Source organism: Vespa crabro, chromosome 4 (genome assembly GCF_910589235.1).
Source record: "Vespa crabro chromosome 4, iyVesCrab1.2, whole genome shotgun sequence".
In the NCBI taxonomy this organism is placed as follows: Eukaryota; Metazoa; Arthropoda; class Insecta; order Hymenoptera; family Vespidae; genus Vespa; species Vespa crabro.
Window position 1 is genome coordinate 5,245,704 of NC_060958.1, and position 16,623 is coordinate 5,262,326.

The 16,623-nt window shown below is 28.2% G+C and overlaps 3 protein-coding genes across 4 annotated transcripts; all 3 read right to left on the reverse strand.

The window, feature by feature from the left end:
* Window positions 1-122: 122 nt before the first annotated feature.
* On the reverse strand, window positions 123-1,528 carry LOC124423298 (glycine-rich cell wall structural protein 1.0-like). 2 transcript variants are annotated; one of them, XM_046960875.1, is made up of 4 exons: window positions 1,429-1,528; window positions 794-1,056; window positions 491-699; window positions 123-368 (listed from the first exon to the last, which is right to left on the reverse strand). In XM_046960875.1, exons 2-3 carry the CDS (start codon window positions 1,054-1,056, stop codon window positions 504-506), a joined length of 459 nt encoding a protein of 152 aa, XP_046816831.1. In that variant the 5' UTR covers window positions 1,429-1,528; the 3' UTR covers window positions 123-368; window positions 491-503. The 2 variants fall into 2 exon arrangements, with proteins under 2 accessions (XP_046816831.1, XP_046816830.1); XM_046960874.1 differs by having other exon boundaries at window positions 1,389-1,514.
* Window positions 1,529-4,581: 3,053 nt separating this feature from the next.
* On the reverse strand, window positions 4,582-9,631 carry LOC124423414 (dolichyl-diphosphooligosaccharide--protein glycosyltransferase subunit 2). The gene is made up of 11 exons (XM_046961097.1): window positions 9,222-9,631; window positions 8,703-8,911; window positions 8,387-8,518; window positions 8,039-8,199; window positions 7,728-7,867; window positions 7,236-7,611; window positions 6,849-7,028; window positions 6,566-6,785; window positions 6,268-6,480; window positions 5,829-6,000; window positions 4,582-5,551 (listed from the first exon to the last, which is right to left on the reverse strand). The coding sequence occupies exons 1-11, from the start codon at window positions 9,229-9,231 to the stop codon at window positions 5,406-5,408; spliced, it is 1,959 nt and encodes a 652-aa protein (XP_046817053.1). The 5' UTR covers window positions 9,232-9,631; the 3' UTR covers window positions 4,582-5,405.
* Window positions 9,632-10,531: 900 nt separating this feature from the next.
* On the reverse strand, window positions 10,532-16,407 carry LOC124423413 (RNA-binding protein spenito). The gene is made up of 2 exons (XM_046961096.1): window positions 15,904-16,407; window positions 10,532-15,471 (listed from the first exon to the last, which is right to left on the reverse strand). The coding sequence occupies exons 1-2, from the start codon at window positions 16,026-16,028 to the stop codon at window positions 13,284-13,286; spliced, it is 2,313 nt and encodes a 770-aa protein (XP_046817052.1). The 5' UTR covers window positions 16,029-16,407; the 3' UTR covers window positions 10,532-13,283.
* Window positions 16,408-16,623: the final 216 nt, after the last annotated feature.

The window sequence follows — 16,623 nt, forward strand, 5'->3', positions numbered from 1 at the left end:
TGCTTCGATTACAGCACTACTATATGCTGTAATCGTTGATATCAATATCGTATTAGCCTCTTCTAAGTCATTAACTTTTGTTCGAATGATTGGGAGGATATCTATTTTTTTCTAATTTTTTATTTCGTTTATAAATATATATTTATTTATTTATTTTCGTTTTTTTTGTATAAAATATTTCCAATAATAAATGAACCGATGATTATAACAATTGTCTAATTATAAGTGTACAATTACATACGCACATATTTGTTATCATACACTATTTTTTAAACTTTTAAATTAGACAAAAGAATTATTTTTCTCAAAAATATGGAGTTCAGACATGTTCCCAGACAGATCTCTCAAGAGTACTTTCATTCTGTATTCTGTAAAATAAATATATGTATATGAATAATGTGAAAAATAATGAAAAAACGTATATATATATATGTATGTGTATGTATACAGACATACATATATACATACATACATACATACAGACACATACACAGTATATAAAATTATCGCCAATAAGAGCCGTGATAAGTTGAATGTCCATGTCCATATCCACCTCCATAACCGTAGCCACCTCCATAACCATATCCACCTCCGTGACCATATCCGCCTCCATAACCATATCCGCCTCCATAACCATATCCGCCTCCGTAACCATATCCGCCTCCAAAACCATAGCCACCTCCGTAACCATTTCCCAAACTAAACAAAATTATTCAATAAATTGTCAATAATAATTCTAAATATTTAAAAAAAAATATAATTAATGTGTTTTTTTAAGATAGTATGCACTTACTATTTAGCTTTGTACAAGCCAGCACCAATCAATGCTTTTGCTCCAAGGGCAGCACCTCCAACAAGAAGGGCTTTTTTAGCAAGAAGAGCACCACCACCTCCAATTAGTGCAGTTTTTCCTAAAAGTATAGTTCTCTTCTCTCTTACTTGACTCGTACTTTCATCGTGGGAATTCAATGATGAATTCAATAAATCTTGAGTGACGTCGGCTGCATAAGCCACTGTCAGAAGTGTAATTAATGCCAATATGTAATGGAGCTTCATCTATCAAGAAAATAAATGTTCCTGAATATTCACTTTCTCTTTCTCTCTCTCTCTCTCTCTCTCTCTCTCTCTCTCTCTCTCTCTTTCTTTTGCGTATTTTTTTTTAATGTAATAATATTATATAATATTATAAAATAATGTAATACATAGGGTGTATACGATGAAATGTCCGAATTTTTTTTATTAAAAACGAAACAAAAAAAATCAGAGTTTTATTGTAGACATTCTGTATTATTATATAATTAATCATTATATCATTATCTATATAATAATATAAATTATTTATTTTTTCTGTCGTTAAAGTATATAATAATATCGAAATAAAAAATTACAATTAGATATGATGATAAGTCACAATTTTCCTTTACAAACCTCGTTGGATCGTGTCTTGATTTTAACTAAAAACACTAACACGTTTCTTACCGTTTCCTAGATTGACTCTCGAAAGACTTTTTATAGCATAAGATCGCGGAAGATGTGCCCCCACCCCTTCCATCAAGAGATCTTTACTAGTCATTAAAATGTTTAACTTCTTTCTACCAATGGCTTCCTGTCAAAGTACTACCTACATTATGTATATAAATGTATGTATATATATGTACATATATTCGTGTTCTCGTAGAAAATACAAGTTTATCTTTCATTCTCATCTTTCCGGTTTTCTTCACCTCGGCCCACCTTCATAAGAATGACATTGAAATATTTTTTTTATTTGGAAACCGATGAATTCCTTGTAATTTAACGTAATAATCCTAACTGCTTATCGACCTTGGAATCTCAAATTTTAACACATACTTCTTTTTAATTTAATTTTTTTATTAGTAGATCATTAATGAGTCGGAGATTATGAAAAAGTGTTTTAAGTTATATACTATTCTTTTGGAGATATATTTTGATATTTGTTAATTTGAATGACAGGCCACTTTCGTAACCACCGGCTCAAATATGAATAATTTTACTTTGACTTTTGGCGATAATACTTTTTTTTTTCTTAAATAATTAACGCTCAACAAAGTCATTTTATTCTAAACGATTGTGAAAGATCAAACATTTGTATTCAAATAACATCTACAAAGTCTAAGATAAAACTTCTTGAATATTATTAATACTTGTCTTCCTTTCTTTGATTTATAATTCTAATAAATTTCCATTCCTTTTTATAATGTAGGAATTAACAGACTATAGTAAACAAAACAAAACAACAAATGTATAAATAAACATTAAATGATAATATCGCGTAACCTACTCTAACTAAACGAGTTTTACAACATCATTAAAAATCATTGGAATTTCCAGACAAAACTTGTAAGGAGTTCCGTTATTATGAACACAGTACATTTCATTGATGATTTTATTCAAATTGCTTGAGGCTATACGTTTGCTTTTATAATAAGTATTTTTAAAGGGGGGATATACCCATCATTTTAAACAAGCCTGCATATATTAATTTGATACGAGGATATTAACGACGTAAGAGAAATTTTTTACGACTATAAAAACGATTTAATATATATAAAAATACAAAAAAGTTATGTAACTATATATATACATAAAGTATTCCAATAGAGCAATGAACTCATACTTTAATATTAAGAAACGCGTCTCTAACTTAATTTAATTTCAATATGAATTTATTCAATGCTATACATTTCTTTATTTTAATTTATAATTATAATGATTAATCATTTTTTTTATTATAAATGTTATATTTTTTTATTGTTCCATATTATTATTATGTACACACACACACACACACACACACACACACACACACACACACATTGCTTTATACGTTGATGTCTTACTATAATATATAATAATAGAACAATAATAATTGTTTATAAAAGGAATATGCCGCCAAAAAGAAAAAGAAACGTCCGATGGTCAAAAGGATTGACGAAAGAAGAAAAACAACAAAAGGCACTAGAACGACAATTAATATTAAAAAGAGAACATTTACTTCGTGAAATCAAAATGGGCATATTGAATACTAAAAAATATCGTCAATCATGGCGAGAATTAATGATGCGTGCAAGAATGCCTATTATCAAAGAAGATATTGAGACTGCTTGGCATACATTCGATCGGGTCATTGATAGTAAAGATCATAGGTATTCTCTTATGAATTACAATAACGACGATAGAAGGAATTAAAACGAATATTTTATTCGATTTAGTATTCAAATTTTAATCAATTCTTTTGACGAAGCTAAAGAACAATATGAAAGATCTAAAAATGGTCACAGCGAAATGATTGATCGTTTATTTAACATATATGAAATGAAAACTAGAGCTATTTCAATGACTTACCAATCGAAAATTAATGAAATTCTAAACGATGTTAATATCGATATTATTGGATTCCAACAAAAAGGAAATGAAGATTTATCTCAGTTGCAATTTATTATTTCTATTATGCAAGAACAATTGGATAATTCCCTTAATAACACAAAGAGCAAAACAATGAGTAAGCCTAAAATTATTAATAAATAAATAATTAAATAATTATATTAATAAATAAATAAAACATACGTGTAAAAATAGATATCAAATTTCATTGATATTACTGATGAAATACCTATTATGTTCAAAATTATATCAAAAAATTCTATGTAATGTATATATATCGAAAATATAATATTATATCATGTAAGATTATATTAATTTTGAATAAGTTCATTAGATATCGATTAACGTATCATAAATTTTTTATTTGTACAAACTTTTAGCGATATTATTTAATTTAACTAATTTTTTTAAAGGCAAGATCGATTCTTTCGTTGAGGACAAAACTAATGTGCGAAGATTGGCATTAGTTACGGAAGAGAATAAAATGAATGATCTTTCAGCGGATTTACGAAAAACCATTGCTACGTATTACAAAAGTACAATATATTTTATATCATTTCTTCGTGTGTTGAGACATTATATGTCATATAAATAGGACATTTTAGATACAAAAAATAGACAAAATTTATACGATGTTGTAAAAGAGAAGGATGAAAAAAATCAACAAATTATAACTAAGCAATATGTACGTATTGCTGTTCTATCTGAAACAATATCAAAATTTCGCGAAAAAATGGCAGCTCATAAGACTAACGTTAACAAGTACTTTAAAGATATTATAGACGAACAAAATTTCTTTCATACTTCATATTGGATTATGAAAAATCGCTTCATTTCTGGCAAGTATTCGTTCATATAATATGAAAAAATTCTATTCTTTTATAAATACTTGTTACAATGTAATTTGTGTTATCAACGATTACAGAACAGAAGCAAGATAGAGTTCAATTAACAATAACAGCTATTGAATATAAATTGACCAAAAATTATTTAGAACAACTCGTTAAGAAAATAGAAAATTTATTGAGACTTCTTTTAATTTGTAACAAGTATGAAACATTAAATGAAAATATATATTCTTACGCTAATTATAAAGAATCAAGTCCTAGACAAATTTTTACTACGTTCGAGTTGAAAGAAAGTGCGGAGGTAGGATATAATTTTGAATCCACATAATTAATTTAATCCCCTTCTTTTATTTCGACACACTTTTATGAGATGTATTTCACTTACAAATGTTATACAAAATAGATTATAAATAACTTTCAAGATTTAACCAATTTTTGGCGTCGAATCGGTATAGTACAAGTGGCGATAGGAGAACTAAAGTTGGAGAAAGAAAATCTACGAAAAGAAGTTATTAGATTACGAAAAATTATTCAATGTTATTTATTGCATGAAACAAAAACAAATTTAACTTCATAGTATATATAATGCTTACGATTATAAAATAATAAATTATTATCAAGAGATGTCACGTTAGTTGTATTAAATGCAACTAATTTATAATCAACAAATAACCATTTATTGATTTCAGCAATACTGATATAAAAAATGTAAATAAAATTCTTGAACTTATTATCGCATATTTTTGTTTGTTTATTATATTTAAATGCGATATAAACATAGTTATATATATATATATATATATATATATATATATATAAATTTTAATTTCATTTATTAAGTCTTTATGTACAAATGAATATGTAGAAAAACTATAACATTCTAAAATAAAGTAGTTGACAATTATTGCATTTCGTATTTAAATAGTTTATTAAGTTATATAGTAAAGTGATATTCAATAAATATATCACTTGCATCGGAATAGCGATAACGTTACTTTCGATCTATAAAAATGAATGTTCGTTTAGTTATGCCTATTTCAATGTACACATACTTCCTTGTCATAACATACTTGTTCATAAATTTCATTATTATAAAATGCATTTATAATAATAATGTATCACTTGCGCGTGAAAGGAACCTTCATTTATAATTCAGTGCGATAATTTATGTTTGTGAGCAATGTTCGACAACAATTTGTTACCAGCAAGGAATGTAACTACACCAAGTCCAAGAAGATAACGCAACGTCACAAACATGTTCAATTTCAACCAAAAGATTCCAAACAGAAGAAAGATACCTACAAACAATTTTTATATGAAATAATTTTTATACTTGTGTGTGTATATATATATATATATATATATATATATATATAAAATGTTGAGAATATCAGGCTACAAATATAGCTAGAAACGTACTATACTTGCGAAAAATTCACTTTTTTTTCTGCTCAATTGAAAACAAGTCAATATAAAATATATTGCCTGTCAAGCATTGAGCATAATGTCAAAATTATAAAATCTTAACAGTTACGAAATTATATCAAAAAATTAGTAATGAAAATTTAAATTTACCTCCTAATCCAAGATGAAATGTAACAGCACTAATAGATAGAGGGAAATTAGATATATTAACACCGAGTTTTGCCCACAGAATAATTAATAAAAAGGCAGGCGCTAAGCATAGACCAGTAAATAAATTGGATACAAAAGCTGGTGGCCTCTTCTCCGGTTCTCGGAACATGTGCTATAAATTTCAAATTAGTCTTCATTATTTATGTATGTTGTGTGTGTTTATATATAAAACGTATATACATTTTATGTACAATCTATATAAATTTGTCATTCAAAGTTTATAACATAAATCCAAATAATGAAGTAATTTGGATATGTAAATACAATTACTTTGATGTCATTTATTTTACCAACGTTATAGAAGTGATATAAATAATTAGAATATTTTATCACCAACGAGCATTGGCTTTAATACATTCCATTGATTGCTGATAATTACCTTTATTTCTGGTTTCGTTGTATATATATCTGCTTTTTGTTTGAAAAAAGCACTTTTTTCATTCGATTCAGTAGCAACTGCATCAGGGAATTTCAAATTTACTGTAGCAATAGTCCATTCAAAAGAATTACTTAATACAGCATCACCAATAACTAAATCAATGTTATAATCACCACTGCGATATCCGAAATTTATTGCTGCTACTGCCAATGGCTAAAATATAATCGATAAATAAGCCGTCTCATCGAAATAACTAAAATAATGATACAATTATAAATATTATCTACAGTAATCTTACCATATCAAATTTATAAACATTGGCATTATCTGGCTCTGCTACAAATGTTATTTCATTGTCATCATAAATATTAGTAATAAAAGCAGATGATAATCGAATAAATGCTTGGTGAACACGCATTGGTTTTTTATTAGCTGAATCTTTTAATAAAAATCTTACAACTAATTTTTGTTGAGAATCTGCCTCTATCTTTTGATTTAATTTTTCAGGATATGTAACTCTGTAATATATGAAAAATTTTATTTATAATAAAATTTGGATGATTTTTATTATTTTGAAATACCTTGCTAATTTTGGTTGTGTAGTTTGATCAGCATCTCCTGTTCCCATTTCTAAATAATCAACAACTACTTCAGAAAGAACTTTGACCTTAATAGTACTAGTTACAGATGCTGCTGATACTGATATTTTATAAAATCCACGATCTGGTTTAGCTTTCATGAAATCCATTATAAACAATGTCCTATTAATGATAGAAAATTATTAAATAAACTAAATAAATTGTAAAAAAAATTTATTTGTTGAAATTCTAAGCCTTTTTTATATTGAAAAAAAGGTTTAAGGGGTCATTCAACAATTAATATACCCCAAGGTATAGCTGATATCAATCTAATTGTATTGAATCAGTAAAGCATTGGGGATCAATAAATGCCAATCCCAATTAACTTACTTGTCTGTTGTTGAAGATTGTAATATTTCTTTACTGCTAATAACAGTATCATCTTCTACTTTTGTAGCAGAATTTGCAATTACTTTAGGTATTGTTGGCAATGGTTTACCAAAAATATCACAAACTTTAATGGTAACAAGTGGTTGTTTGCTTGAAACAATAACTCCTTCCTCAGGTAGAGTAATACAAACTAATGTTTCATATTTGTTTACTGCTAATGTATTTAATGCTGAAAGGAGGCTTACAACACCCTTTGGAGTTTGGACAGATCGTCTTGACAAAAGATAATTTGTTAACTTAACAATTTGTGGAGATGTCAAAGGTGGTCTTTTCTTTAATGAACTACCAAGCTTGAAGATACCATTTACAAGAAAACCTAAAATAATTTGTAATTTATATAAAAATATCATAAATTTGTTAATTTTATTATTATATATTAGGTAGATATAAATAAAATATAAAATTCTTTATTTATATTTTATTTTGACTTACTTGTTATAGACAGTCCACCTTCAAATTGCAAGAACTGTCCATTTACTTCATCTGCTTGAATGATAGCATCTTCGATACGATCAAAAGCAAATGTACCAACAGACCCAAGATCAGAAGCAATGTGGAAGGTATATCCAAGACTAAATATAAAATACTTTGTTTCATACTTAGATGTATGTATAACATAAGTATAGAATAACTATGTTATACAATCATTGTAATAAATGTATAAGATTTTGGTTGGTCCATATCTCATGCCAATATTAGCAATTAAAACGATTAAATCAAAAGATTTATTAATTAACACTTACTTCCACAGACTGTCATCTTTTCTGAGAGCTACTTGTAATGTTTTAGCTAATTTTTCGGATTTTTCGGTAGTTAATTTTTGTGATAAAAGTGTTAAAGTATTTACAGCAAAATATAATTCAGCAAATGTAGATGTATCTTTCTCAATAGTATTCATCAAAACCTATATTAAAATAACCTTGTAATTAATATGTATTATACATATAATTTTACAATTTATACAAGATAAATATAATATTTCAGTAAAAGAAATTTTCTTCACTGTTCTTACAGTAGAACGAAAGTTATAAAGCATCATTAACTATTATGCTTTTTAATCATTAATTTTACTTATATCGTAATGAAAGTACCTTTGTAATTGCAGGCATTGGTAAACCTTGACATGTATCGATAATTTTCCACATCGATACAATATAAAAGGCTGTTTCAGGTACAACATTGTTACCATCTCCAATAGATTTTGATAGATAATTACAAATTTTCTGTAATTTGTATTTAGAATTATCAATTGATAAATATGAAATATATAATTTAATTTTTTATATCCAATATTAATATCAGGAAGACTAATCAAAGAATCAATGTATTTCAATATTTACATTTTTCATCATTACTTTCAAAAGTAATTAAATAAATTCAATGATTTATTAATTTTAAAATACCTACTTCTTTATTAGGTATAGTTTCCTGAAGAAGTTTATATCCGTACACACTATAATAGGTTGAAGTTGGATCTTGTAAATTCAAACCAGGATCAATAACATTTTTCAAACGTATTTTATCATTTTCCGATAGATAAGAAATAACCGATGGTACTGTTTCTGTTACCGTACAAGTAGCAGATAGAATTGATATCATCAAAAAAAGTAATATAGCTATAAATACAAAACAAAAGTATAAATTAGTTTTGCTACCCTGCTGTCCCTGACAAATTGATTGCACAAAGCAAAGTAAAAATATATTAAAAAAACATGGGAAAAATATATAAAAATAAATCATACGAAATTATCTTTCAGCAAAGAAATTAATACTATCTTTACAATAAGACCGTAAAATTCTTTTAGAAATACATTGTATAATTATATATATATAATTATACAATGGCAGATAAAAAATAAATTTAAATAGATATATTATTATTTAAAAACAATTTTTAATTTTTCTTATCGATAAAATGTTACTCACCCGCCATCATGGCAGTATATATTATACAGTGCGCTGGCACACCGGCCACGCTGGCTTACGACCTCTACTTCTCCAGTTTCCAAAGAAAATGGCTCTTTCCGGGACGTATTAAAGTACACGTGTCTCCGCTAGACTTGATACATTGTTATATAGAGGTCGCTCATGAAAGGTTTCTGATTGGTTGATCAAATTACATTGGAAACTAACACAACGATTGGTGTAACTTCATTGGCATTAGACGGAAGTGCGATATTATGAGATAACCAATCAACTACTCGAACCGACCAACAATCAATAAACTTAAAACGACCGAGTTGTATTTCATTGGTCAATTTACTTCCTATTACATTTGTAGGTTTACGTTATTATGATAATCATTTAAATAATTAATTTCATTTATTTTTTTTATTTATTAGAAAAATCAAATATATTACGACGAATAAATTTCTTTAAGGACATATAATGCATCATTACTCTTATATTTTCTTATTACTTTTATTATATATTTGACATAAAAATATAAATTTGAAATATGTATATGTAGAGTACATTACATCGTAATGTAAAAATATATTAAATTTGTATGTATATATTCGTGATTATATTCAATGTTAAAATCGTCTGATAAATTCATCAAATATCTCCTCCTCTTTTTCTCTTCTGAAATTGAGATCATCTCCTAGAATTCTAAAATTAATTTATTATTATATATTATTATGTTACAATTGTTATCACAGATACACAATACTGTTCGTAAAAATTTCATACTTCTCTGTTAATTAATAAGAAATATTTTATGTTTGTATTGTTATCAAATATCATTGACTTGTATGCAATTTTTTTGTATTAATATTATGTAATATTGTATATTATATATAATATTATATATTATATATAATAAAATATATATATGTTATATAATATTTACAAAATTACTTACAATATGATTCTTTTAACTAAGTCAAGTAATACTTACATGAATAGAGGTTATTTCGATCATCTTGAGTTATTAATGTAAAGTGCACATTGAACTCGTATTTTTGATCTCATTCTAGATACTAAAATATTTCATTAAAATATGCAAACTTGATAAACAATATTGTCAAATATCTCAAAAGCTGAATTGATATTCGATTTATTATTAAAAAATAATGTCATTAAACCAGTGTTGTTTTGTAATTTAAAATTTTTGAAGCCATATTTTTAATTGTACGTTATTTTCACGATTAATGGATTGTAAATATTAATTTCTTTTCCCTAAAGTGCTATTTTTAATGTAAGGAGTATGAAGGAAATAATATGCTTTACGATTTTGTTACAATTAGGAAATGTGCTAGTATGATTTATTTATTTTTTATTCTTTTTTGCAAAAAATAGAGACTTTTTAACCAAACCTTTTTTGTGTCTTCGATATTTCCTCTCAAGATCCATTTGCCAGTTTCGTTCCCAGGAATATAGAACTACACAATTGAGTACACAATATTGGACTCAATACATTGCAGATATCACAACTAACTATACTTTTTCATAGTATTAAAAACTTTGTAAACCAGAATGAGATGGACTCATAACCCAGTTATATGTCTGCTTGTTTTTGTTTGTAAATATCACGTGTCACAGAAAACACAAATCACAAATTGTTACTTTTATTATTGATAATGAAAACTATAAGGAAAATGATTTTTTTTCTTCATCCCTAAAAAAGAAATAATTTGCAAAAGCCACAAGCACTAAAAATTTGCAATCTATTATGCTTTTTGGTATTTCTGATATCGTCATTTAGCAAAGAACAAATCACAACACCATAATCACTATGAACTTCACTTTTAGAAAGAAGGAAAAAAAAAAAGAAAAAGAAAAAGAAAAAAATTAATATTGCATAAAAAACTTTTCAAAAAATAAAATGCATTCCAACTTAATGTTTAACACACGAGCATGCATTTTCATTTGAAAGATTGTATAATGTCTTCCCAATATTTATCTCAATTAAATGTTCCATTTAGTTCTCTAACAAAAATTAATCTGTTCTGCAAATTTATCTATTTGAATAAATCTGAATAAAAACTTGATTAAAAATATGTAACACTGTTTATGACATTGTACGAAGATTTGACTTTGGTATATGGATAACGGTATCAAGAAAAGCAACACATACTTTTATTTTTGTCTGCATAAATGTCATCTATTTTTGTTCGATCACCAGGTGTACTTAACCACTGCACCTTCAATCGTATTTGAGTACGGTTTAGATGATACATTGTTTCTGAAATATTTATTATTTTTCAGAAACATTTGTTTGCATCTCCCCTACTCAAAGACGAAACACAAACACTTTTTTTTTTACATCACTGTACACATTTTCAAAGCCTTTTATTTATTATTATTATTTTTTTTTAACTACCACCAAACACTGTCCTTTAGATAATACGTCCTCACTTAACATGAACTTCTGTAATCAATTCGGTGATACACAGATGTTACCAACTTTTTACGCAGAGTAAGCATATTCTGTCTCTTCCTCACTATCTTCACTCTCAGACACTCTCTAAACTTTGAAAACTCATGAAACTATGCACAAAATATTTACTGCACAATCACTTAAGTGGTATATCACTCAAAAGAATCTACAGATATAAATCAAAAATCAAGTTCATGGAAATGTGAGTTAAATCATAATACTATGAATCGATAGTCCTTATCTAACATATTTTTTCAAACCAGGCCTTTCACATTCTTCAATATGAATACATAATTTATATACTGTTGTACATTCAAAGGCTTCTTTATTAGCCGAAGAGAGATATAAAAGTTCTCTTTTGAATTTATTAATGCAGCTGTTAAAATGCAGCAACATATGTCCAGTAATCATTTATCATTTTTCATCATATATGTGACTTTTGTATCAAAATGATTTTTTTAAAGTCATTATTACTGCAATATGAATAATCTGTCAAACAAATAGATGATATTTAATATATCATTAGGCTCAGAGAGTAATTACATTTCTTCTGTTTATAATAATGATAAGATATTTGGATTCTATTGTCTCAACCAATGACATTAAAGTCAATTCCTGTTGATATAAACACATCTAATAAGACTCTATATAAATATGGAAGTCACAGTTTTTTGACAGTATTAAAAAGAATGGTAATAAAATTATATACTATAAATGTGAAAGATCTGTGTACAGTAACGTCATCATCGTTAAACATATCGATATATGTGTATAATACAGATAAATTCTTATACTATGTATGTAGTTAAACATTTACCTCTGATTATAAGGGTAATAATATTATTTTATGTCAAGATTTTTATAGTAAAGATACCTTATTAAAAATGATGTACATCATTTTTGTGATTACTTTAGAATTCCTCACTTCAAATAAACATTACCAAGTAAATGTTGTCGGAAATGTTTTTTGATACAATATAAGTATTATTTTTATTATTTTTGATGAATTTACTTTGATTTTTTCTGTAAGATGCATAATAATATACTACTATTATTAGAATATTAGAATAGAAACATATATATTATAGTAGAAAATAATGATATTTGGAATTCATTAAAATTTTTCAAACTCACGTTTTAATATATTTTTGTTATTCTGTTAATTAGTGAATCTATTCTATTTTTACTTTGAATATTTAGACGGAATCAAGTGCATCTATTTTATATATTATCTACATATGAGAAATAAAATTAATAACATTCAAATGATATTTACTGTATAAGCACAAATTATCTATGTCCTAATACATATCTTGTTTCATAAATCTTGATTGAAGTAACTTATTATTTAAAAAAAAATCATAATGGCATATTATACTTTGAAATGATTCTATTAAATATCTTAAAAATATTTCAATCAAATCAGTAATAATAATACTTATATAGATCAAAAAGCATCAATCATTGTTACAACTTCTGTACATCATTCTATACCACCTTACCAATTGAATCAAAATAATACTTTTCATAGAAAGTATTAAAACAATGAAAGAATTTTGTTAATTATGGATAAAGCAACTGTTTTTATGTCACTTGTTTAAAATTTAGGCACTGCCACCCTTAACAACAACAATTACCAGGTGATCCTCTTTTAAACCTTCTTCGCTTAAACTAGGACATGTACGCTTCAGGAGCTCTGTAGAGAAAGCACACGGTGGAAATGCATAGAGTACTCCAGTTCCTTCTGTATCTTTATTTAAAAGCGATATAACACCTGCTGCTTCTTTCTGCTTTAAATAAGAAACCAAATTACGAAGTGGTCGTGTTTGAACATTAGCATCATCATTTGTAACAGCTCCACTTGATCCAGCAAGACCAAGAAATATAGCATGCGAACTGGAAGTTTGTATTCTTTTAGATACATCATCTAACTTTGGTTGATCAAGACGAAGACGCTGTGTTATTCGGAGCATATGTTTACCCTCTTCATCTTTCATAAGAGCATCTATTATTTCTGTATCTCCATCTGTAAGATGAAATTTAGCTGGAAATAGTGAATTTTTTAATATTAATGCACCTTGCCAAACTGCAATGGATTTTCGTGCTACTTCAGGTAAGGTACGAGATGTGGAAAGCATTCCTGTGCGAGTATTCTCAGAATCGGAATCTGAATCCATTTGTCTTCTACGTGGTGATCTAGATCTGGATCGATCTACACCCGGTTCTCGCGATAATGACCTTCTTAACCCACGAGGAGTTTCATATTCCAATTCTGGTGGTGGTCTGCGATTTGACCAATCAGCTTCATCACGAAGATAACCTTCGGGACAAGTACCGCGATAACCACCTCGTCCACCACCTCTTCTTTCATGCCATGGCGCACTTCCTCGTCCCCGAAATCCTCTTGGCCCATAACCAAATTCACTTTCAGGACCATAAGGATCATATGGTGATTCATAATCTACTAAGCGTGGTCTAAAATCTGCATTATCTTCAGGGTATGATCTAGGTTTAAAACCAAAACCAGGCGTTACATCTGCAAAATCAACTCTTAATCTTCGATCAGGACCACCAAGAGGAAAACCACGCATTTCTTTTACAGCAGCCTGCGCAGCATCGATAGAATCATAAAGAATATATGCATTACTATCACCTTTTATATAATCAATTTTTTTAATTGCTCCAAATCTGTCAAACTCTCTTTCTAATTGAGGTACTGAAGTCCAAGGACCTAAACCACCAACCCATATTCGTGTAGTGGGAGTCGCTTTACCATATCCTATCTTGCATTGAAACTTTCCTATATACTGTCCAGAAAGTTCAACTTTGCATCTATGAGCCATATCTAATGTTTGGAATCGTACAAAAGCATATGCATTTCCTGTTCCTGGTGGTGGTCTTTTGATATCAATATCATCAACAATACCATATTTACTAAAAATTCTACGTAATTCTTCTTCAGTTATATTGATTTCCAAGTTACCAGCAAAAAGAGTTCTAGTTGCAAGAGGGTCATCTTCCGGAGATACATGATGGAGATAATTTGGGAATTTATCTTTCTTATTTTCAACTCGTTCAAATCCATGAACAGGATGACGAAGCATCATATGTCTAGGTGGACCATAATGATGAGGGGGACCTGGGTGAACATGAGGCGGTCCATGATGAATGGGTGGCCTAACGAATTCATGATGAGGTGGTGGTATTGTTTCTCTTCTCATTTCACGATGAGGGGGTAAACCTACAGGAGGCCCATATACGCGTTCATATCTATCTAATGGTCTGTGTCTATCTGTTGGACCTGGAGATCTAGCATAATACCGTTCATAATCTGGTGGTGAAACAGATCTTTGTCTACGATATGTATCAGGTCTTTCATAGACTGGTTCTACCAAAGCTACTTTATCATACATTATAATTCGTGGTTTAGCATGTTTTGCATCTCGTGCATCTTCCGAGCTCCTGAAGCACACATAAGCAACGCGTTCATCTAATTCATGAGAAATTCTTATAGAAAAGTCACCAAACTTTTTGTATTCTCTATACAAAGTATCTTTAATTACTTCATCACTGGCTTTTGGATGAATGGAACTGACACAAAGAACTTTATAACTGTACGGTCGTTCTGGTGGCAAATCACGAGGTGCACGCAAATAATCATCGCGATGGGAACTTGACTCTACATAACGCGCATGTGATGACGCTCTTGCTGATGGACTAGGACTTCTAGCACCTCTGCTACGTCGTCGAATACGTTCCGGTGTGATCCGTTCATCACTTGAATCATCATATCTATAAATTGATAAGAATATGATATTAACTAGTATAGAAAGAAATAAAAGTATGACAATGATACGTATGATTTGCATTCACCTAAAAACAATAATATTTAATAAAATAAATAGTATCATTCCATGTAAAAAATAATGTTACAATACACACACGCACACACGCACACACGCACTGACACACGCATACACACGTACGCACGCACACTTAATATAAATATGTAAAATAAATCTTAATTTATCATAATTTAATGTAATTTTTAATTTAATCTATAAATATTATTTAATACGTAAATATAAATTAATGTATAATAAATATTAAATTAATTAAACAATAATGGAGACATTGATAGAAAGTATTTATAACGTCAGAAAATACAAGATTTAACGAGGAGTAATTTACTTGAAATATAGAGGAAAAATAACTAATGCTTACCGTCCCATGGAAGATCGACTTCGTTTCACCCGAGGAGGCGGAGTATCACGACTCGAACTTCTTTTCATGTTGTTGCGGATCTTAACCGTAATTTTATGTCGGTCGTCTCGCGGAATCCCAATCATCAACGCAGTTTAATGTATCGAAGTAAAATAAAGAAGAAGAAATAATATCTTCGCACAATCTCGCGAATAGAGAAAATGTTTAGATATCAGCGTTCAGTATTTTTTTTCAAATCAGAATGTCTACCTTCCTCTCGAAAGGATACACAAAATGGCGTTTTGATACTGTCTTCAATTTCTACGTACTTCCGTTTGCAATATGCTTTCGTTAGAATTTTAAACTTATTAGTTTAACATTATTATTATATCAAGCTAATAAATATTAAGAAATAATTTACGATAAGAAAATGTAGTTAGATGAAATTTAACGTATGCAAAAGTAAGAAAATCCATATGGTTGTTCCAAGCAGTTGCAAATACGACGTATCATACGGCACAAAGAACTATCATTGGTCGACGTATAATAGCTTCTTTTCATTTTATCGACATGCTTGTCGATGCAAGTAAATTTTTTTCTAATGATTAGGCAAAAAACGAAGATACATATCTTTTTTCGATCATTATTTGCAAATTTAAAAAATATCACTTTATATTTACATATTCATAGAAATATATCTGAAATTAGAAAATATACTACACATTACATCATTAATAAAGA

What these genes read in the sequence shown, in the direction of transcription:
- LOC124423298 (XM_046960875.1), bottom strand. Translation starts at nt 1,056, where the DNA reads ATGAAGCTCCATTACATATTGGCATTAATTACACTTCTGACAGTGGCT. An exon ending in GGCTTGTACAAAGCTAAATA is followed by an intron (nt 700 to 793) that starts GTAAGTGCATAC and finishes AATTTTGTTTAG; the next exon opens with TTTGGGAAATGGTTACGGAG.
- LOC124423414 (XM_046961097.1), bottom strand. An exon ending in AAAGATGACAGTCTGTGGAA is followed by an intron (nt 7,868 to 8,038) that starts GTAAGTGTTAAT and finishes TTTTATATTTAG; the next exon opens with TCTTGGATATACCTTCCACA. An exon ending in AGGTGGACTGTCTATAACAA is followed by an intron (nt 7,612 to 7,727) that starts GTAAGTCAAAAT and finishes AAATTATTTTAG; the next exon opens with GTTTTCTTGTAAATGGTATC.
- LOC124423413 (XM_046961096.1), bottom strand. Translation starts at nt 16,028, where the DNA reads ATGATTGGGATTCCGCGAGACGACCGACATAAAATTACGGTTAAGATC. An exon ending in AGTCGATCTTCCATGGGACG is followed by an intron (nt 15,472 to 15,903) that starts GTAAGCATTAGT and finishes ATCAATTTATAG; the next exon opens with ATATGATGATTCAAGTGATG.